This window comes from Typopeltis vanoorti, chromosome 1 (genome assembly GCF_054136105.1).
Source record: "Typopeltis vanoorti isolate ZY-2024b chromosome 1, IOZ_Tvanoo_1.0, whole genome shotgun sequence".
NCBI lineage: Eukaryota > Metazoa > Arthropoda > Arachnida > Uropygi > Thelyphonidae > Typopeltis > Typopeltis vanoorti.
In genome coordinates, this window is record NC_143549.1 from 23,521,447 (window position 1) to 23,546,066 (window position 24,620).

At 35.5% G+C, this 24,620-nt stretch overlaps 1 protein-coding gene across 1 annotated transcript in view; it reads right to left on the minus strand.

Annotated features, from left to right (window-relative positions):
- Nucleotides 1–24,620, minus strand: part of HUWE1 (HECT, UBA and WWE domain containing E3 ubiquitin protein ligase 1) — a 1,068,888-nt gene that overhangs the window by 103,720 nt on the left and 940,548 nt on the right. The window contains exon 83 of the mRNA XM_090396304.1: nt 4,269–4,374. Within this exon, the coding sequence (XP_090252430.1) occupies nt 4,269–4,374 (106 nt within the window). The remainder of the gene's footprint in view (nt 1–4,268; nt 4,375–24,620) is intronic.

Genomic DNA, 24,620 nt, shown 5'->3' on the forward strand with positions numbered 1-24,620 from the left:
GTCATAAAGCAATGGATTTGGATTATACACAGGAGAGATAGTAAAGTACTCCAGGAGTCTAATATAAAATCACACATTTTTAATAGCAGATTTTTATGTTTACATGTGCAAGCTGAAAGGCATAGAGCACAGAAGTATAGTTACTACATTCGAGGGAAATCTGACTAGATACCAGGCTTGAATATTCAGGTTGTGCTAGGTGTGCGATGCTATATTGCTGATATTATAATTCTGCATTTATTCTCGTTAAAGACTCTCCTAATTGTTTCCAGACTTTGCATGAGTCCTAAAAGTAAACACAATATACTAATGCTTCATGAAGAGGACACTTTGAAACGTAAACATTGCATGACATTCTCATTAATAGCCAAGGTATGCGTTCAAATTACATACACCTTTGAACCCTTTGAAAAGATGTACAGATGGCACAATGAGTCAAATTCTTAGAGTTCTAGTAGTTTTAAACTGATCAGAAGGCAAAGTAAGGTGAGCTCAGACAGCACCTAGTCTGTGATTGGTTATTGTGGCAGCCAATCCAATTGACTGTTGTCATTCGTGAGTTGCTGTTTTTTTTGTTTTCCGAGTGTCATCTGTTTTGCATGCATGAAGTATGAACTGACATGATAGGCAAGTTTTTATATAATATAGACAAGTTTTTAATATCTAATTTTCGATAAATTTATAATTTTTTTGCCCATATTTATAAAAGGAAACAGTACTACAGCCAAAGGAGGTAAGCCTCGTCTTCCTATTCCAAATTTTACACCTTAGAGTAATTCAAATATACCAACCAAATATAGCATTCTCCTTCATTATTGTTATCTAATGTACAGTATCTTAAAGCAAACACATTGTTCCTCACTCTTGTGCAGATTTGGTTACAATTAATTGCATTAGAGCAATTAAGGTGAGCACTGATGATGTACAGATGGCACAATGAGCCAAATTCTTAGCATTCTAGTAGTTTTAAGAGTGCACTATGCACTCTTAAAACTTTCATACATGCCGCAAAAGTGTAATCATATGGTCAAACTGATATAAATTTTGTAGCTCAGGTTGCATAACCCACAACAGCACACCCAACTGAAATGGACATGTGATGCCACTTCTAGATACAATGGTCAGAAAAAAAGAGCAGCATAACACAACCAACAAAGGCCTCAGATCTCAAACCATCCAATCATAAAACAACAAGAGTAAGAAATAAGACTACTCTGATTTCTACAGCAGAATGATGGAGTATGAACTTTCCTCAGCTAGCACAGCAATAGGCTGTATGATGGTTGTGTTCTGCTGTTGAGGAATATATAATGTGTATTGCAGGATGTTGAAAGCATTCATGCCAACAGCTTGCATAATCTCAAATGTATATCAAATTGGTGAATGTGTGCAATACTGAACTTTCAATATGAGAAAGAAATAGCCCATGTAGAATGCTTAGAATGAGAATATTTTTGGGATGCAGTACAGTTAAGATATACCTATTACCATAATGGAAATAGGCAGATCAGACTTCTTTGCTCCAATATAAAGTCTTTGGATGGGCAATGAGTGAAATGAACCAGCAGCAAGTTGTATATCCTGATGATGGATAGGATTCAACAACTGCAGGGTACTCTCCCATGCAGAACCATAGACTTGCAACCAATTATAATCAAACTCTGAATGCACAAATGCATGAAAAAAAAAAAAAAAAAAAAAAAGCAATCCCCTCCTCCCTCTCCATTCAGAATATAGTGCAAAAGACAGTCAGTGCTCTCTCTCTCTCTTGCACTTTTCCCTTAGTTGATACATGTGCGCTAGTAAAGGTAAAGTGCAAGAGAGCAGATGTACGTTTCTAGTGAAAAAAAAAAGGTCCTAAGAACTTAGCTTCTGTTGCTACCATGATAATACTTATCATTCTTAATTCTGGATGTAGGTGAAGAATGTTGTGTAGAAGTGTACACAGACACTTCTTACTGCTGAAAATCTGAATCTACTGCTAAGAGTCGATGAAATATGTTCAACTATTTGTTGAAGATGGTTTCAATGACTATCACTGCTCAAAGAATGACAATGAATTGTGAAGTCATGAACATATAGTATTATCTACTGTCAAAAGTAGTTGTTTAGTGATTGGGTAAACTTGAGGGCAAAAAGTATTATGCACATCATTATTATTATTACATAACACCTCCAGGGAGTCTAAAGACTCATCGAAGGAGGGTACCCAGTCTATAATTCTCCATCTCCACCAACTGCAATTAACTTCATCCTCTACACCAACGCCACCCACAGTCGACCACCACCACTAGTATTTTTACAGAAAATCACAAACATCCATGCCAACAGTGGGATTCAAACCCACAGCCTTTTGGTTGGAGAGTGGATATGCACCACTCGGCCAACCAGGCCGGGTGACAGAGTTTTGGGGAATACTCTCTTCTTGGTGATATTGTTGACATAATTGCTTCCCATTTGGAAGACTCAATGGAGAGAAGGTTTTTAACAAACAGAAATTTGCTAAAGATTCCCCCACATAAGAGAGCCACTATTTAGCAAGTAATACATGCACTCAGAAGTTGTCAGGGTTACTGCAGATGCTTCACCAGCAATGTAGCTTGGATCCTGTCCCTGATTGTGAGGAAGGAGTCTTACTGCAAAGGTTTTAAGATATGTTCTTTCTTGTGGTTATATATCAGTTACTTTAATACAATTTTTGTTCTAAGTATTTATCAGAACTTTTCAGTTCCCACCCCCATAAATACCAAATTCCTTTCTCAAGTGAAGTGCTGATATTCCATAAGAACATAGTAATGTGAGCAGAGAGAGAGAGAGAATACAAGGATTGAGTGAGGTAGGATTATGATAGAACAAGACGTCATTCCCGAAAACTTTAGTAACAGTAAGAGAGTGCTTTAAGTTAGTGAGCAGCAGATTCTTTCCCTGGAGAGAGAGATAGTGGTGTTGGAGTTAAAGCACTGAAAGAGTGATACAGCTGGTATCAATAAATAAAAGTATTGAGTGTGCTGACATTGAGAGAAATGAAGGCAAGGTATGATATTTACATCATTGTGTAGAACGGAAGAATATTTAAATTAGTCTAGGAGAGCTGTGGGAATCTTGAAATAATATATTGTGTCTGATTAACCTCATGTTATTGGAATATTATTGGAAGAGCCATATAGAATGCACATGATGTCAAAATTTTGCAGGATGATTTGGATAGATTGGCAGTCTGGGCTAATGAGAATGGATATCAGTTTAATGTGGTAAAGTGCTGTATACCACATTGATAGAACTGTACCCTAGTACACTGATGAAGCCAGAGATTTGGAAATGTTAGAGATAGGGTACTAAAGTTTTGAGAGCATATAAAAAAAGCGGCTAAAGCAGTCATCAGGTTATTTGGTTACTGAAGAATACTTTGATGAGCAGAGACAAGCAAGTTATTATTCCTCTTTATCGAGCCTTGATAAGATCCCATCTTGAGACTACTATGCTCAGAACTAGTCACCTGGATTTCTTGATTATGAGGAAGAGGTGAAAAGGATCCAGAGGCAAGTGACTACAACGGTAACGATAATAGATGGAAAAGGGGTGATACGATTGAGAACATACAAATTTCTGGAGGGCTTTTACAAGGTTAATTCAGAGGAAATTTTTCAGAACAGGTCTGGTAGTGGAAGAACTAGGTGGCCATCCATGAAAACTGAGTAAGTGTAGTTAGTGAGGGTAATAGAACTAGGTTTTTTGGCTTGGAGAGTAGTGAATGAGTGGAATAAGTTGCCAGAGTCTGTTGTGGGTGTATATGACTGTGAATGAGTTCAAAGAAAGTATGAAAGATACTGCACAAATATTGGATAGTTCTTGATATGATGTATAAGGCTTCCCTCAATGAGTCTAAGGACTCCTTGGAGTTGCTCGTAATAATAAATAATAATATGATTGTGACATAAGCTGGTGAGGAATTTGTTATCATTTTAACATAGAAGAGATTTTCCATAGAATGAAAGGAAATAAGGATAGAACAAAAGGCATTTCCAGAAACTTATATAGAAGAGTGTGAGCAGAGCAAGTGATAGATTTTTTGAATGGAACATGTTAGAGTGCAAAAGGCAGCAATCATTCAGGGAGTGTACAAACAGGGAATGAGTTCATTGAGATTTATACATGTCACTGAGAATCTTTTCACAATGAGTGATTTATGGATGTCTGGCAATAATAATGATAACAAATTTTCATTATTAGACTGCTATATTACTATACACAAAATTAGAAACACCAACCTCTAAACTAAACGTTAATTCATATCCAAGTTCTTTGACATCATGGTCCAATAGAAAAACAAGCCCTTGATAAAAGGAATAATCTTCACTTTCCATATCTGTATATCTGGAAGAAATATTTTAATGTTTTTCATATAAATGTAGACATTGATATTACAACAATGATGAAGAGAGCAAATCCGTTTTGTTTGAAATAAAAGCTTAGTTTTTTTTTTTTGTACACAAATCCAGTGGCAAAAATGTTAGCTTTTTTTTTACTATGAATCTAAGTGGGAATGTAATGAGGAGAGAGGGAGAGTTCTCTATGATAAATTATTACAGACTTATTATCCAATAAAAAAATAAATAAAAAATAGTAATACTTGTCAGCGTCCAAAGAAGTCTGCAAATCAGATCAGTATAAAGGATTAAGAGTTATAATCCTGGAACAGAGAGAGATCAATAGATGGACTTTTTTTAAACTATTTTATGCATTCAACATACAACTTGGTGTCACAAGAGCAAACGAATTGATTGTGATCGGCTCAAGAGTCAACAAGGTGCTATATTACTGCCGAAAGAACTCTAAAACAAAGAGATCAATTAGGGTTTCAAAATTAGTTAAGATAAGATATATTTGTAAAAGCAGTGACAGACTGTATTCCTTCAATGAAGAGAAACATATCAAGATGAAGTTATGGCAGATAAATATTATATTAATAGGCACAAAGCAGTACAAAAAATATAAAGTTTGAGCAAGAAAAATGACAAGTATATTAAGGAAATGGAAACTAGAACACGAGAAACAGCACTGCATTTTAAAGACAAAAACAAGTGCAATTTTTTTAAATAACTACCAACTGTTATATTTAGTCAATAATGATTAGAAAAAAGAAGGAATAACTAGAGTATTCAGTACAAACATTAAAATAGGGAATTGGACAATGAAACTTATCTGTGAATATTGTCCCATAGAATATTCTACTACAGTAGATATGTTGAGGAATATTTTTATATAAGCATACCTGAGAAGAGGCTAACAAAATCGAGGAAGGGAACTTTTGAGAAGAATTAGCACATAATTCAGGCAAATAGAGGTTGTCAGAATCAGATTGTCAACTCAAGACAAATAGTTGAGAAATCATAGAAATCGTAGAAACAACTGTAGATGTAGAAAAGGCATATAACAAAATACTAAACTATAAAAACTTTTCTAAATGCCATAGTTATATGATGTAAATGGAATATTATATTTAGCAATATATAGTCTGTTCGAGTTCAAAGTCAGCAGTCATAATTGTGAAGGAGACAGATGGTCTGATATAAAATCTGGAGTGAGACAACATTGTTCTATTTCACAATCTTTACTGTTATGCATCATCTATATGGATCATGTTATGAAGCAACATTAAACCTGATCTCTGCTTTGTGTAGAAAATGTTTACTCCTAAAAAAAGTAAGAAGTCTGCAGAATTCCTTAAATGAATAATTGCTATAACATGTAGGTTCCTGTGGTTAAGCAGTTCAGAGGGAAGTTTGGCATTGAGACCACATTGTAATATAAATAAGGAGTTCATTAAAAATAAGCAAGTAGTGGTACATAAGTTTTACACAACAAAAGCCTTAACAATTAATTATACATATTAGATGTTTTTGATAACTTCACAACTGTTAAATATAATTGATAAACCAGAATACAAATGATAAATTAGTTACTGTATGCATGTTGGAATATTGCCAGTTGTTGCTATCACACGTGCCATATCCTAGATTTGTGGCAGTTAAATTTTTGATGAAAGCAGACCATACTTGATATAAAACTAAGCCTTGATTTTTATTGCATTGTGTATGAATCCTGAGTATTTGTGAACCATCTCACAAATGCTCAGGATTATCAATATATGACATTTTTGTTTGTTGCCAGAGTACTTGATGGCCAGTAGCAGTTATGTGGAATGCTTCCCCCCCCCCCTCCGTTTACGTGTTCAAACATATGGATCTTTTCTGACCTACATAACTAATGCCACAAGAGCAATGAATCTCACAAATATCTGTTTTTTTTTTCATGGGAGGTTTTGGTGGATGCAGGAATCTTGATTTTTTTTTTTTTTTTTTTTTTTTTTTTGTAAAGGTAAAAAAGTCACTTTTATGTTGTACTTGCAGAGTGATGCAATCACTGTCTCTGACATTCTTGATATAAGGCAGTGACTGCATTCTTGAAATATTGTTTAAGTAAGGGAGTTGCAAGAGATGTATTAAGAATTTTTCTGATTGTCTTGGGTTCAAAACCATTAAGTGCTCGGTTCTGTTTCAGATAGTACAGTTCTTCATTCCTTTTAATCGATGTGCTTGATATATTGTATGCCCTGTCTCAAAGTTTTAATTATGCCTATCTTTTGCAATGGTTGGTGGCGTGAAGCAGCATTTAAACATCTTCCTGTTGTGGTAGGTTTTCTGTACAGGGAAAGGGATAACCTTTTTTTCCTCTTCATTTACTTTGACAAGGATATCAAGGTAATTTTTTGTGCTGTCCTAAGTTCAATAGTGAATTTTATATTATGATGCAAGTCGTTCAGATAATCTTTGAAAGCAATCAGCAAATCAACTGTTCCCAACTAAATGACAAAAATATCACTGACACAATGTAACAAACTTTTAGTTTCTTCTGATAGGTTTTTAATGCATTAGTTTCAAAATTTTCAATAAACAGATTGGCTAAGGCTGGAGAAAGGGAGGTAACCCATGGTAAGTCCTTTTTGTTTCCAATATTTGTCTTGAAATATGAAAAAAAGTATTTTCCATGCAGTGTTTGAAGAGTCCTACAGTGTCCGGTGGGAAAAGATTTACAAGTAGATCCATTATGTCATTTCTGGGTACAATGGTGAAGAGACCCGACTATATCAAACTTGCTAAGATGTATGAAGGTTCTATATTTATATCTTTTACCTTTTCAATGAAATTCAAACTATTCCTTACAAATGATTCTGTTTTTTATCCTATATGTGGTGATATCATGTTTGACAGATATTTTGCCAAGTTTGAGGTTGGGGAATTTCTCCCATCTACAATTGGCCATAACAGAATGTTTTTTTGTGTATTTTTGGTGCACCATAAATTCTTGGGACTAATGAATGTTTTGATGGTAATTTTTTTAAATTCTTCTGGCCAATTTGGTAACATTTTGATCAAGGATCTTCTAATAGCCTGTTCATTTTTCTTGCATATTAGTCTGAATTCATAACTACTGTTGTATTTCCTTTATCTGCTTTGAACATTACTATGTTTTTATCTCATCTTAATTCTTTAAGGGCTATGAATTCTGATTTAGGTAAGTTTAATGGATGAAAATGGTAAGATGGTAAATGCTGCAGAAGACATTGAAGTATTCAGTGATATCAATTTATAAGAGTGTTTCATCCTGATCAAAGTGGAATCATGAACAACTTAAATGTAGAGGGCATAGGAAGGGGAAATGGTTTAATTGTGAGTGAGCAGAAGGTATTTGAGGAAATAACTGATGTCAAAAAGGTGATAGGATTTGATGACATATCACCATACATTTTAAGAGAATTGGCAGTAACTTTGGTATGCCTATTAAATAAGTCTTACAACAGCACACATTCCAAGAGAGTGGAAAGAAGATAAAACTGTTCCACTGCATAAAGGTGGTGATAAGAGTGTGGTTTCAAATTATAGGCCAATCTGTATATCTGGAATTGTGGTGAAGGTACTAGAGAGATTGGTAAGAAGTAGGATGCAGAATTGCATTGAAAACAGCAGTATTCTTTGTAGTTATCAGAATGAGTTTATTAAGGGGAGATCATGTTTTACTAACTTACTTATATACTATAACAAGGTGACAAATATACCTTGGACAGGGGAGATGCATATACAGTGGTGTACTTGGATTTTGTTAAAGCTTCTGATAAGCTTCCATAAAACAAACTATTAAATAAATTAAAACAGATGGGATTGGATAACAGACTTCTGAGATAGATCAGTGACCGGCTGTTAGATAGGTATCAGCAAGTTGTATATGGAGGTGCAGTATCCAATAAGAGAAAGGTTACTAGTGGTGTACTGCAGGGGTCAGTTTTGAGACCACTGTTGTTCAGTTTGTATGTTAATGATATTTGGGTGGGTTTAACTAGTGACATGCAGCTATTTGCAGATGATGCAAAATTGGAGAGAGCAGTACAGAGTCAAGCAGATGTTATGGCATCGAAGGTGAACTTGAATAGATTGCATGAATGAAGAGCTAAGTGGAACTGTCAGTTCAATGTTGAAAGTGTGAGGTTTTGAAATCTGGTAAGCAATGATGAGATGTAAACTATACAATTGGTGGAAAAACTTTAAAGGTAAGTAGGAAAATGAGATATCTGGGGGTGGTGGTGGTGGACAAGGACCTGCAATTCAGGGGGCCACATTGCACAAGTGAAGAAGACATCACATCAGATAATGGCAATGATGCAGAGGACCCCGACATGCAGAAATAAAGATGTTTTGATACTACTGTACTGTATAAGAACTCAATCGAGCCTCATATGGTTTATTGTGCACAGATCTGGTCGCTGGGTTTTCGTGGTGACAATGAAATGTTGGAAAGGGGTCCAGAGAAGATTTTTGGAATGTGGAATACGAGGACAGAGTGAGAGAATGTAAACTGCAAAGCCTTGTGAATAGGAGGAAGAGGGGGGGGGATATGATTGAGACATAAGCTAGTTAGGTGTTACTATCAGAGGTTGACATGTAAAAGATTTTTCATAAGAGGGAGGGAGAGGTGTAGAACAAGAGGCTATTGCTAGACACTGCATAAAGAGGCTGTGAGCAGAGGAGTGAGGAAAGGGTTCTTTGCATGGAGAGCAGAATGCATTGCTTGAGTGTGCTGTGAATGTAGACACAGTGAATCATTTTAAAGCATGGTTGGATGAGCAATTTGTACAATAACGTGCATCTCCCACGATGAGTCTCTGACTCCATGGAAGTCGGATGTTAATAATAAATAGCCGCAATGCTTTACTTTCTATATGTTCTCCATTTCAGAACTACAGTATTGTCACCTTTTATATTTCTGGTTTTTATATTGCTCCCACTCAATAAAGGCTATTTGCAAGCCTATAGTACATTTTTTTTAAATCGTGAACATAGGTGTGTTCACGATTTTTTTTCCTATTTTTATATATATTTTTAAGTTATGTTATCTTTTACATAGTCTGGAAACTCTGCTTTAGAGACCAAGTATGGAGCTTTTTTTCGAGCCATTTCAAGCCTCCGTTAAGCAAGGAGGTGGTGTCACACCTGGCAATGAAATTAATCTTCCACTAAGGAACATCTAACTTAACTGCAGCAATCCACCTTGATGTTCTTTCTCTGAGTCTTTTTCCTATGAAACATATGCTTTGCTAATCATTCCTCTTACATTCAGTTTAAGTGATCATTAACTCTGCTCTAACATTCCTAAGTTCCTTCCCGATAGCTTTATTTTTAATGATTCTGCCATTGATGCCATCTGTCTAGTCAGTTTTCCAGAGGGGAAAAAAAAAAAGATTTTCCTCTGAATTTTATTATCCGGGGTCTCTAGTATTTGACGAACTGTTTTGCTACTACAGAACTCAAATCCTTAAATCAAAATTGATTTGAATAATGTTTTGTATAAACTATTTAGTGTTTTGAACGATTACTCTCTTATTCCATATAAATTTATTCAATTTACTCCTTACCAGTTTTGCTTATTCTGTTTTCCACATTTACCCCGCTATCTTCACTAAAACCCGAGCCTAAATAGTTGAAATGCTTTACTTGTATATAATCTTCTTCAGGATGCAGCTGAGGTTTTCAATGTTTTCTCCCTTCTTTCATAGTATTTTTTTATTGTTGATTTTCACGCCAAAATTGTTATTGCAATCTGTGGGAAGTTTTCGGTATCGAGGCCACATTACAACATAAATAAGGAGTTTATTTAAAAAATAAGCAATTAAAACCCGGCAAGCTGCATATGTTGTAAGACTTACATTATCAGGGAGTAGTGGTAGCTAAACATTTTACACAGCAAAAGTCTAACAATTAATTACATATTAGATGTTTTTGATAACTTTACAACTGTTAAATATAATTGATAAACCAGAATACAAATGATAAATTCATTACTGTATGCATGTTGGAACATTGCTAGTTGTTGATATCACGTTCTGTGGTATCACGTGTCCTATATCCCAGGTCTGTCACAGTTAAATTTTTGATGAAAGCACACAACACTTCATGTAAAATTAAGCCTCAATTTTTATTACATTGTGTAGGGATCCTAAGCATTTGTGAGGTTTCTTTAAATTTTCTTATGAAACAGTTATCAATATATGACATTTTTGTTTGTACTTGATGGCCAGTAATGGTTGTGTGGAATGCCATGATCATTATTCCTTCTACTTGCTACATATCTAAAAAAACTCTAGGGTTTTTCTTCATCTGATTTACAATTTCTGCTCATACTGCACTTTTGTTTTCCTTACTGAGTCATTCTCCTGGCTTGTTCTTTATACTCTTCATTAAATTGATTATTAGCATTATTCATCTTGTACTTCTTCCAAAGTACTTTCTTTTTCCAGATTTCATGCTTAAGCTCCACATTCATCCATTGTGCACCTATCTTATTCAGCCATTTTTGGCCTTATGAATACATTCACACACTGATGCCGTTATGTATTTCTTGGTCAGTTTCTAAGCAGAATTTATTTCCTTACTGCTCAACTTAGCTCCAGACTGTCTCCTAAATGTGTCATAATAACCAGTCTTATAATTCCACATATATGAAGTCTGCATATGACTAACTACAACCTAGATCAGCGTTTCCCAAACTTTTCATGGAAAACCTTGGTTATTCTGTAATGTATTAATTAATAATTAACTGTTAATTAGGTGATTTTTTTCATTATTAATTAATTAAACATTAAATTAATTTGTGCTGATTTTCATTGACATATCCCATTCTGATCGCCAAAAATGTATAATAAGTACTTACAAGTGCATGCAGACTTTTTCTCCCATGTGCTAGTAATTTTCCCCTCCTTTTGTACATCCCGGAGATTGCTTTGTAGGCTGGAGGTAGATGAATCACTATCTGTTGCATCAGAAACACCTTCAATAACAGATTTCTTAACACCAAAATTAAACAAAGTCTCTTGTCTCTTATTCATATTAAAATTTAAATCTGTAGGCCTATTACTTTTAAAAATTCACAGCACTATGGTTTCAAAACAAGCACTTTCACCCTACAATACAAACTTGCGAAGAAAGTATTCAGTATTACTAGATTTGAGAACTGGATGCAGACTACCTTGATCTTCAATTTTAGTGGAAAAGTTTTCTTTATACTTCCTTGCTGATTGGTCACTAACATTTGCAATACAAATTGTTATTTCTTTCAGTTTTGAGAACAGAGGATATGCCGCCTATTGTTGTAATCGGCTTGCCATCACAATTTTTATCAGTCATAAACAGCAGTATTTTCTTTCCCGATTGTTGAAAGATTTTGATGTGTGAAAATTAATGATAAATCATGAATATTTCCATGTTTAAAAATATGCTGCTTGGTCACTGACATTTGCTACACAGATGTCATTTTCTTCAGTTTTGAGAACAGAGGATATGCTGCCCATTGTTATAATCCACTTGCAGGCAATTTTTATGACCGGTCATAAATATTCTCTTTCCCGATTGTTGAAAGATTTCGATGTGTGAAAATTAATGATAATTCATGAATATTTCCATGTTTAAAAATATGCTGCTTGGTCACTGACATTTGCTACACAGATGTCATTTCATTCAGTTTTGAGAACAGAGGATATGCTACCCATTGTTATAATCTGCTTGCAGGCAATTTTTATGACTGGTCGTTAATAGTGGTATTCCCTTTCCCAAATGTTTCGATGTGTGAAAATTAATGATACTGAGATGTTAATAGCCGTTCTGGGTCTGAGCTTTTCGACGACATATTCACAAATATTATTCTCCTCAGAATATTTCAACAATAAAATATTTATTCATGAAAAATGCTTATAAAACTAAAATAACAAATTCCAGGAGAACTTCTCATTGAACACTGGTGTTCCGCAGAACACAGTTTGGGAAACCCTGATCTAGGTGATAACTCTCACCAACTGGAAGAAAGTGTGAAACACCACTCACAATTTTCTGACGATATAATCAGATCCAAACCTCTCAATTCTCGCATGCCCTCCTTTACATGCTGCCTGAGATAGATAACACCATAATTTAAATCACCCATAATAATTCCCCCTCCATTGTTCACTAATCCAAGTTGTTCATACATTTCTTCATCAGCACCCAATGCAATCCATGGTCTATAGCAGCAGCATCCAAGTAAATATGTCTTCCTGACAACTTCCATGTTATACCACACTGTCTCATAATCAGAACCACTATTTCCCTGCTTTCATCAACAGCAACCCCCCCCTTTTCTTGCCCTTTCTATTCCTGTGAAAAATACTGTATCTTTCCATTTATATTCCAGTTATGATTTCATCTTCAGTCAACCATGTTTCACTTAATCCAATGATTTTTGGGCAAATAAACTAAATCACTGAAATCATTTCACCCCCTTATTTCTGATACTTCTACATTTGTAAACAAACACAGCAGTTCATTTTTAGGTATATTTCTGCTCAGTTTTTAGTGAAGGTGGCAGGATCTTCAGACTATGTGGTCTGCTATCAGTCTGGTCACTGACAGCAGACTAACTTAGAGGAAAATTGTCAATAACAAGTTAGTAATAACGTAAAACTCTTTATGTTGTATTCTCATAGTCTCCTACAAATTACCTGAGTATACATATCAGAAATTTGATGATGATGATGATGATGAACACTGCATTTGAAGAAAATGCCAAGGAGTTCTCATTATGTGACCAGAAGGAAGAGGAAGAGGATTATAATAGAATGACCTTCTCAAAGAAAGTGAACACATAATTTGTATGCATAATATTTAGAACTGTTTAATGAACAGGGTATTTCATTTTAGGCGATAGGTTTTATTATCAAATGGGAAGAATTGCCAGTGAATGGAATTGATTATATATAATCAATTATAACAATATTGCTTAATATATTAAGCAATATTGTTAACTATGGAAGTTAACAATGTGAGAACAGATGAGAGCTCACCATGGTTCGACATCTGCAGACCTCTACTTTCACTTTCTGAAAATTTTCTGTTTCGAGTTACTCGATTTCTATCTTGCTTCCTTGCGGTGTGTGAGAGCATTCCGGTTACGTAGAGTTCAGTGGATCAAAAGGCTGGGTAGATGGAGGAGGAATGAAGTTATGGATAAATAAAATTTGGTCTAGGCACCCTAGCAGACTGTTGAAGAAACCTGCCCTGCTAGTATGAGATCAGTTTCGTTCTCACAGAACAGAAGATTCAGCTTCAACCTTTAGATGTCTGTAATAATAAACCATTTAAGGAATTTATGAAGTGGTGGTGGAACAGCTGGACGCAGTCTTCAGATTTTGGTTATGCCACCAGTAAGAAGCCTAGCATTTCGCAAATTTGTGAGTGGGTCAAAGCTTCATGGGATGCTGTGAAAACTGAGACAGTGGTTAAATCATTTAAGAAGTGTGGCATTAGTAATGCACTGGATGATACAGAGGACAATTTGTTGTATGAGGACTCAGATTCTGATTTAGAAGAGGTTACAAGTCTCTTCAATTAGCTCTGGAGATGAATTTCTGGGTTTTGACGAAGAAGATTAAAAGGTGGGTACTTTTTCCTAGTTAGATTAGGTATTTGTTGGAAGCAGACCTACTTATTTATTTTTGAAATACTGTAAATTCATTATAATATTCAGTGATAAAGTTTTTTCCCTAAAAATGTGTACAAAAAAGGGGGTGCATCTTATACGCCGACAAATATAGTAAGTCCTCCCCACTTAATTATGGGGGAGGACTTAAGTGAATGTGATCTCCCATCCACCAATTTATTTATATATATATATATATATATATATATATATATATATATATATAGTATTTCTTTATTCATTTTATACTTGTTACAGAAATTGCTGCTCTAGAAACCAAACACAGAACGTTTTGAAGCCACTTCAGGCCTCTAATAAGCAGGTAGTGATTTCATACTGGACAATGATATTCATGGTTTGAACCCCCGATTTACCAGTTGGATAGCATATATAAGATAATAACTCTGCCAACCAGACCATCAGATCTGATAATTGTAGAATATATAAAGTACTGGATATGAATTATACATGGGAAAGAATATCCCTTGTAAAGAATTGAACATGTCTAAATGGCACAGCTCATATAGCTATAGTTATATAATTGATATAGTTACTGTATTCAAATGGAATTTTACTAAAAACAAAGCGGTTAGATAAAACAGTAGCATAATAAACTGTAGTCTCAGACCTTGAACCAGCAGTATAGAAAGGCTAGAAATCAGAGCAAGCAACTCTGTATGCAATAAAGAAGTGCAATGCTGGCTGATGTATAAGACATCATTAGCTGCCAGAATGAGAGGCTATCATGGAGGAAAACCATGATGAGCACATGCAATGTTATCAATATTCATGTCAGATGCTGGCAGACTGATGCCTTGAAAAAATACATGCAAAATGTAAGAGAGCTAAGCTATGTGTAAAAAGCTAAACAAAAGTCATCAGAAGACTTTGGTAAGAATATGGAAAATAAATATCAGGAAGATGGTAAAATATTCTGGAGGTTATCAGAGCTAAGAAATGGAGGAAAGAATACTAGAAAGATAAAGGAATCAAAGATGAGGTGATATGAAAACTGAAGATAATGGTATCTTAGACATTTGGCATAATTACTTTGAAAGGCTGTTAAATGAACTGAGCTATGACAGAACCATACTATAAAATTTTCAAGAGGAATACAAAGAGGAGTACTTATCACTACTTGAGGTAAAAAAAAGCTATCAAAAACTTGAAATATGGAAAGGAGAAGATGATGTCAGATCAGAAATACTTAAGCATGGAGGTACGAAAGTTTTGCAGAGCAGTGGCTATGCATAATTCAGAGGGTCTGGTCAGAAAGTCGAATTACCAATGATTGGAGAAGAGCTTTCATAGTACCCATCTATAAAAAAGGAAATAAAACTGAATGTGAAAATTACAGAGGAATCTACTAAGAGAAGAAACTTGGAGAAGAACAAAGAGGTTCAGGCCAAACAGAGGTTGTCAAGATCAGATTTTCACTTTGAGACAAATAAATGAGAAATTGTGAGAATAAGACGAGATGCCAAGAGAAAAGCTATTGAAAATGATACAGTTATATGGTGTCAATGGGGGGCATTATATCAAGCAATACACATAGTCCATATTTAAGTTGTCAGTCAGCTAGAATTGAAGGAAATACAGGAAGATGGTTTAATGTAAAATGAGGGGAAAGACAACAATGCACATTATCTTCACTCTTATTCATCTATATGGATCACATTATGAAAGAAAGTGGAATTAAGCCTGATATTAGAATTGTAGACGTTAAACTTAGCTCTCTGTTTTATGCAGATGATTTTGTACTCCTAAATACATGTAGTGCTAGTGTCCAGGATTCTCTAACTAAATTGAATAACAACTGTAACAGATTTGGCATGAAAATCACCAATAAAAAGACTGAAACTGAAAATAGGCATAAGCATAGAAAACTTTGGCTGTATTCTGAATGGAGATCCTATAGAACAAATAAAATATTTCAGGTATTAGGGTGGTACGTTGTGTATCCAGCTGAATAAATTTATATGGAATAAGAGAATAAATTATACGCATGAATAGGCTTATGTGTTCGTCAGACATGTTGTAATAGGTTTCACGGTATAATAAGAACACAGATGGTTAAGAAAATAACTATTTATTAACTTAAAAGCTAATATTTCGCTGGTATTATATCCAGCATCTTCAGAGCACACAACACAAAGTTTGTTACAAAGGCAAGACAACCACAATCCGGTGTAACAGTGGGGATAGTATAAGTGATTGCAGCGTGCAACACAAGACTAAAGTCCTAACATGGCACCATCTAGGTTAAAAAAAAAAAAAATTCAAAGTTTTGAAATAGTAGTCCAAATGATAAAAAATAAAAGCAATAAATATTAATTTGGTCTTAGGATGACTGTCTCCCAAATCTTTGGTAGATTTATACAGCCATACTTGTTAAGGTTTGGAGTATGTTTCAAGGGTTCTGTTGATTCCAGGAACAACCGCTCTGACTTGTAGAAGCTTCTGTGCATTACTTTTGTTTCTTTCCAATTGATCCTGTGTGCAGGGGTATCCAAAGCATGGTCTGCCAGACCCGACTTACCATAGCGAAAGTGTCAGATATATTTTTTGTGTTCACTGAGGCGGATGTCTACATTTCTTCCTGTCTGTCCGTAGTAGGCTTGATGGCAAGAACAGGGCACTTCATAGACACCTGGATGTGATAAAGGAGTGCATTTGTCCTTAGGTAAACGAATGAGAGTTGCTAATTTTATATAAGGTTTAAATACTGTACGTAACTGGTGTTTGTTAAGCATCCTAGATATCTTTTCAGATGTGCTTTTAATGCATGGGATGGTGATGGTTTTGTTGTAGTCTTCTGTGGTAGATAGAGGGGATTTATGGGTAGCATTTAGTATGTTATCTATTTTACGGGATTATAACCATTGATTAAGAAGGTTTGACGTAGGTGAGAAAGTTCAGCAGTGAGAGCAATGTCATTGGAACAGATTGCTCTAGCTCTATGGGTTAGTGTTTTTAAGATACCATATTGTTGAGAAGGGTGATGGTGTGATTGTTTGTGTAAGTATCTCCCTGTATGTGTGGGTTTTCTGTAAACAGAAAATGATAAGGAACCTTCTGGAAGATGTGTGATCAGTGTGTCCAAGAAAGGCAGGCAGTCATTGGCTTCTAGTTTCATTGTAAAGTGGATTTTAGGGTGCTGGCTATTTAGATGCACTAAAAATGTATTCGATGTGTCTGGGCCATGTGTCCAAATGGCAAATAAATGACTGCCTGCCTTTCTTGGACACACTGTTCACATGTCTTCCATTATTGTATAGGAGTATCCAGTTATTTTTCAGTGATGTCCTTGCTATAATTTGCTTGATGGTGGGTTCTCGAGCGAGATTCATTTTGGGAGTTTTTCAGGAGTGAGACAGTAATATGTAAGCGACTAATGCACAACAAAAGAGAAACACATGATCAAAAGGTTTAGGCATGCTGAATAGCAGAAAAGACATGTTTGTTTTACTTCCAATATTTTTTTACTTAACTGCTATCTTTTTAGCATAAGAGGATTTCAGGGCAGGTGTTATCATGGCTATGAGATTTTTTTTTCCCACTTTATCTTCCACCTTTGCCATGTATAGGAGTAGGTTGTATGGTTCTGCCCATAACCCAACATATCAGGATAACCTCATGCTTGAAGCCATTAACATATTTTCTCACCTGAAGCATCAAACAGCTCCCATTCCAATATGACACCTCCAAAATAGTTGAATGTTTTATGAGGTATTGCCAAAATTGGTCCTCATCCACTAGATGTTGCTTGCAACAATTTTTCTGAGTGATGCTGACATCACATATTAAAATCAACACTTATTAAAATCATGTCTTCCCAAAATTAATAATTTTATCGGTATAATATTTTTGTCCTAATATCATGGACATATTCAGTATGATTTTCCAATTAAACTGGTATAATGAACAATTTCTGTTCTTGTTTAATTTTAGTCATACTGAAGATGCCCTTGATACTAGGCCAAAAATTTTATATATCAATAATATATACATAAAAATGTATGTAAATTAAATCCATCTTATGGTAATTAATTATCATGTCTTATGTTCCTGTTTGTCAAGTTAAATAATTGTATTACTGCAAATATTTTGGCCCAAAACTAACAGATCATCATTGGTATGCAAGCACTTTGACAAAGTGAAGCATGAACAATAATGTTCTTTCTTTTTACAGATATGAGCCATCTGTAGGATTGACACATTCCAACAGGTTGCTACAAAATAACCACCTGTTGGATGGTGTCAAGGACACTTCATAGTAACAAGAAAATTCACATTCTTTCACAAGAACTATTCAAGAAAAGATTCAGAATTCTGCCAACAGCCAAATAAAACTGAATTCTCTACTCACACATGACACGACACTGATGTGCAATGTTCTTGCACATCTTATCATGTGGTATAAAAAACATAAATAAAAAATAAAAAACTCCATTTTGAAAGAATGTCTCTCAGACATTCATAACTTATTTTAATGTTATTAACAACGCCAAATGAACCATATAAATCAAGTCGATATTAAATCCAGCATTATTTCAAAGCTGAATGTCGTTGACAAGTTGTCCCAGCACAGACCTTACAGAAAGCATTGTCATTTGCAAAGCATCCATATATTTCTATTGGTCCATCTTCATAAGGTTTCACTGGCCTGACAGCTGTTTTGAACTGAGTGGTTCTCCTCAGAGACCAGACAGAAACCTTAAGAGAGCAAAAACTCTCATTCAGTACTAAGGAACTCCCGGTCAGTGTGTAAAGTATTTACTAAAATAAAGAGGCAAAAGGCTTAATTTCAGCGATGCAAAAAAAAAACTATATAAATCAAGTGAATATTAAATCCAGCATTATTTCAAAACCGAATGCAAAAACTATAAATGTTTCATACGAAATAATCATGTGAAACTTTTGGCTCTTTATTTTAGTAAATACTTTAAATACTTTACGTACTGACCGAGAGTTCGCTTATGAAAAATACACCTCTCAAAAATTTTGAGTTCCTTAGTACTGAATGAGAGTTTTTGCTCTTAAGGTTTCTGCATGGTCTCAGAGGAGAACCAAACAGTTCGAAACAGCTGTCAAGTAAAGATAACCTTACTTTTTGGTAAGCTATATGATGATGTTTTTGCCATCTGGCCTAAATCTGAAGCATCTCTATTTACCTTCCAAACCAATTTTAACCTGCAACTAAACAAATTCACAATAGAAAACTAAAGGACAGAAAATTAGACATCTTAGACATTCTCTTTTTCTGTTTACTGCCTAGAGCACTTACAACATCTATTCATTGCAAATCCACATTCACAGGCCATTATATGTAATTTGGCCTATCATCCATCTCAAAACTCATTAAATCCCTAATTAACAGAGCATGTGTTGATGGCTCCAATCCTGAGTACCTTGGACTAGAACTAGGCACCATCCTAGGAATCATGCTAGATGCAGTTCACTTCAGGGAAAATTAAATGCATCTGTGACACAAGCTCGTCACTAGGAACATAAACCTGTATGGTAAGTCCCGATCCCATAGATCACAGGTATCTCTCAAGCGACTGCAAAATGATATGGTTTAATACTCTGAATTTTCTGAAAAAGTCATGATGTTCCTAAAATGCTAACAGCAGAAAAGAAAAGGCTAAGCTATCCATCGTGAGATTGTTTACAGAGAAAAATATAGGAACTAAACTATCTCCTGGTTAACTTTCACAAAAGATTATTATATGGGAACTTCCATGGAGTCTAAAGACTCAATCTATCATACCTCTCCTTGAACCCATTAACAGAAAACGCACTCACAACTAACTGGCGATCCATTCTACTCATTCACCACTCTCCAAGCAAAAAAATCTAGTCCACACACACACACCCTTACTGACCACACCTTTATTCAATGTTCAGGAATGACTGCTTGTTCTGGTTCTGGCCAGGTGATGAAACATTTCCCCTGCATCAATCCTATAAAATCCTTTAAGCAACTTAAATGTTTCTATCATATCTCCTCTTTTTTCTCCTAACAACAAACTAATGCAAACCACATACCTTCAATTTATCCTCATAAGGAACATTCCACAGGCCACCCACCAACTTGCCTCTGAATCTTCTCCATTGCTTCCTCATCCTTAAGAAATCCAGGGGACCAGACTTGAGCACAGTAATCCATGAGGAGGTATAAAAGACTTATAAAGAATTACAACCTTCTTATCTCTACTTATTAATGTGTTCTCTAATAGACACCCTTAGCAAAAACCATACCTTAGAAATGTCCTCTAAGGTATGGCTTAATTTTGCATCATCAGCAAACAACTGAATATTTCCTTTCAGGTTATTTCCTATATGTACAAATTAAACAACAATGGCCCCAGCATTGAACCTTGTGGCACACCACTAGTCACCTGTTTTTTTGCCTCGATTCTGCTTCTCCATATACATCATCATCATCAAATTCCTGCCATGTACCCTCAAGGGGTGTACAGGATATGACAGTACTACATGAAAAAATTACATCATTACTAACTTCCTATCTACAATTTTCCTCCAAATCAGTCTGTTACTTGTCAAGACTCCAACATTATCAGATCTTATATTTCTATCGTCTAAGGCACTTTGTACCATATCAATCCACCTATATCTTGGTCTTCCTCTGGGTCGTTTTCCTGCAAACCTGGCAGAGAACACTTGTTTTGCTAATCTTTCCTCTCCCATTCTATTTAAGTGACCATACCACTTGAGATTAGCTCTGCTAATGCATTCCTGGATGCTGACAATGTCAAGTTCTTTCCTAATATCCTCATTTTTAATATGATATTGCCATTGATGCCATCTGTTCACACCTCTAATCTTTCTCAGGACTCTCATATCTGTGGTCTCTAGTCTTTGGTCAAGTGTTTTACTTCTCACCCAGCTCTCAGATCCATAAGTTAAAACTGGTTTGAACACTGTCTTGTATACAGCTAATTTAGTGTTCTGACTAATTTCTTTCTTATTCCATATGAATTTATTCAATTGACTTCCCACCATACCAGCTATGCTGATTCTGTTGTCTATTTCTATATTTAATTTACCATCTTCACTAAAAATAGTGCCTAAGTAACTGAAATGTTTTACTTGTTCCACAGGTTCTCCATTCACAACACAGTTGACATTTTCAATGATTCTCCCTATTTTCATTGTCTTTGTCTTTTTATTGCTGACCTTCATACCATATCTATTACAACAGCTATTCAATTTAGTCAGAGAATCTTGCAGACTTGTAGTCTGCAAGATTCTCTGACTAAAGGATTTATTTAGAAGTATAACATCATCCGCATAAAGCAAAGAGCTGACATTAACATCTCCAATTTTGATATCAGGTTTAATACCACATTCCTTCATAATGTGATCCATATAGATAATGAATAACAGAGGGGATAATGTACATCCTTGTCTCACACCAGATTTAACATTAAACCATCTTCCTGTACTTCCTTCAATTCTAACTGCAGACTTACAACTCAAATAAATAATGCCTCATTGACACCATATAACTGAAGCGTATTGAATAGCTTCCCTCTTGGCACCTTGTCATATGCCTTTTCTAAATCGACAAAACTTAAATACAGATCTTTGTTGTATTCCCATGCTTTCTCGACTATTTGTCATAAAGTGAAGATCTGATCCTGACAGCCTCTATTTGGCCTGAATCCGGCTTGTTCTTCAAGCTTTTCTTCCACAATTCTTCTCAACCGTTTCTCAAGTATACTTGCATAGATCTTGCCAGGAACACTCAGTAGGGAAATACCTCTGTAATTCTCACATGCAGTTTTATTTCCCTTTTTATATATGGGTACTATGAGAGCTCTACTCCAATCATCGGGAATTTGTCCCTCTGTCTAGGCTTTCTGAGCTATGCAGTGCAGCCACTGTAAGACTTTTATACCACCATACTTCAGCATTTCTGGTCGAATATCATCTACTCCTGCTGCTTTTCCACATTTCAAGCCTTTGATGGCTTTTTCTACTTCAAGTATGCATATGTATTCCTGACTGCATGCCTGGTCAGTGTTTTTTTTATCACTGTACTGTCATCACTGCTTGTTTCATTTAGCAGTTTTTCAAAGTAATTACTCCATACTTCAAGGATATCTTTTTCTCCCATTTTTATGTCACCTTTATCATCTCTAACTCCTTTAACAGCACTCTTTCCTTCACATCTAAGCTTCTTCGACAACCTCCAGAATATTTTGCCCCCTTCTTGATATTTATTTTCTATGTTCTTGCCAAAGTCCTGCCATGACTTTTGTTTAGCTAGTTTTACACAGTGTTTAGTTTTCTTGCATTTGTTTCTGTATTCTCTAAGAGCACAAGCTGACTTAATTGCCAGGAACTTTTGATATGTTCTCTTCTTTTCCTTCACTGCCTCTTTAACTTCCTGTGTCCACCAGGGAGTTCTGATTTTTTTATCCTTGCACACAACCTACCACATGCCTCTCTGGCAGAATCAATCAATGTTTTCTTCAGAGTTTGCCACTGATCGCCAAGGTTTGATTCCTGTTCTCAAACTCTTTCATTTTCTTTTCAATAATCTTTGTGTATTTTAGTCTATAGTTCACATCTGAGAGCTGCTCAACTTTTATTCGCTTTAAAACTTTCTTACATGTTATTCTTTTCAATATGAAATTCAATTTTATCCTGCTCAAGACTAAATAGTGATCACTTCCGATTTCAAATCCTCTGTACACTCTGGTGTCCTGCACCAGGGAGAAAACATCACTATCAACAATAACATAGTCAATGAGACTTTTCTTATTTATAGCCTCTTCTCTCCATGTGAATTTGTGCACATTTTTATGTTGGAACATGGTGTTAGTAATAACCAGTCCATGTCCTGAGCAGAAATCCAACAGATATTTGCCATTATTATTAGCTTTGCTCTTTTCTCCAAATTTTCCCAAAATATTTTTGTATGTCTCACAATAATTTCCTACTCTGCTATTTAGATCCCCAACAAGGACCAACTTTTCCTTTTTCATTGTGTCAGTTGCTTTTTCTAAAGCCTCAAAAAATTCCTCCACTTCTACTTTAGTAGAACCTTCTGTGGGACCATAGGCACAAATAAGTCTCATTGTCCAGTTCCCCATTCTCATATTTGCCCACATTACTCTACTCGAGACTGACTGCCATTCAAGAAGATTAGCCTCGTATTTTGTGTTGAATACTATGGCTACTCCTTCTTTTCCTTGATTGTCATTGCCTGAAAATAATATTTTGTATTTATTGCTCAGAAAGATCTCACCAGTTTTGGTCTTTTTTGTTTCAGTCACCCCTATTATGTCGATCTGGTACTTATCTAATTCCTCAGCTAGCTCCATTTCTTTGCCATTCAGGCTTCTTACGTTGATAGTACCGATCTTTAATTCTGGTGATGTTGAGTTGGGGTTTGTTTTCAGATTTGTTCCAGTAGCTGACTTTTCGCTGTTCGCCCTGGCGAAAACAACAGGGTCCTTGTTTAACCGGGCGACGCCCCAGCCAGCATGAAATTTTGTCATGTTGTACCATCATTTTTTATTTTGGTTTAACCAATAAGAATACAATTTGGTCGGCTAAATCCCAAATTGCCAGCCCATCCTCGTTCGTTCAGTATCAAAGTAGATACCCAACAGGGTGCACCACGAGAAGGAGAGGATTGGACATTAGGTCAGAAGCCCTGTTTGGTTCTCTGCATTCCTTTAAAGGCTATGTGGAGGTCTCCTCTCAGTTATACAGCTTTGACCCTTAAGCACCCCATATACCATATACCACTTTTTGAAATCTGTTCAGCAGCCACCCTCGAACTAGTGCCATATCCAACTCCATTTGTTCTAATTTGTGTAAGTGTTCCATGTGCTATTCTGTCAAATGCCATTGCAAAATCACCATGTAGCCATTTCCTTTATCCAACTCAGATGTTATTCTATTATAAAAATTTAGTAAATTACTAAGGCATCCTCATACAGTATCATATTTGTTTTTATCTATCCATTCTTGAATTCCCCTTTTTTTTACCAATTTTTCTAGTACTTTTACCACTACGCCTGAGATACTGATTGGTCTATAATTTGCAAGTGTAGCGTTAGAACCTCCATTATGCAAAGGAATAATTTTGACCTTTTCCCAGTCCCTAGGAACTCTGCCAGAGCTGAGACAAATTAAACAGCTAAGTCAAAATCCATCTCTGTTCCCACATTAGAGTCTGTCACATAAGTTAAAGCAGCAACCTCACTAGGATGATATAAAAACTCCTCCCTTTCATTTCTGATACTTCCGGTTGATCTTTATTATTTTTTCAGATCACCTGCCTCCCCCCCCCCTTTTTTTTTTCAGTCCTGCCTAACTCTTGCTGCTTCTGCAGTTTTCAATTTTGTGCTTGTCCTATGAAGGACAATATTTAAGTGCACTATTTCTTTATTGATATCCATTTCATTCTTCTCTATTTCCACAGTTGCACATTCGGTATTATTAACATCATTTTCCATCTTATCGTCGGTATTTGTTGCATTCTTGTCACCTAATAGAGACCCACTTTTAAAACACTT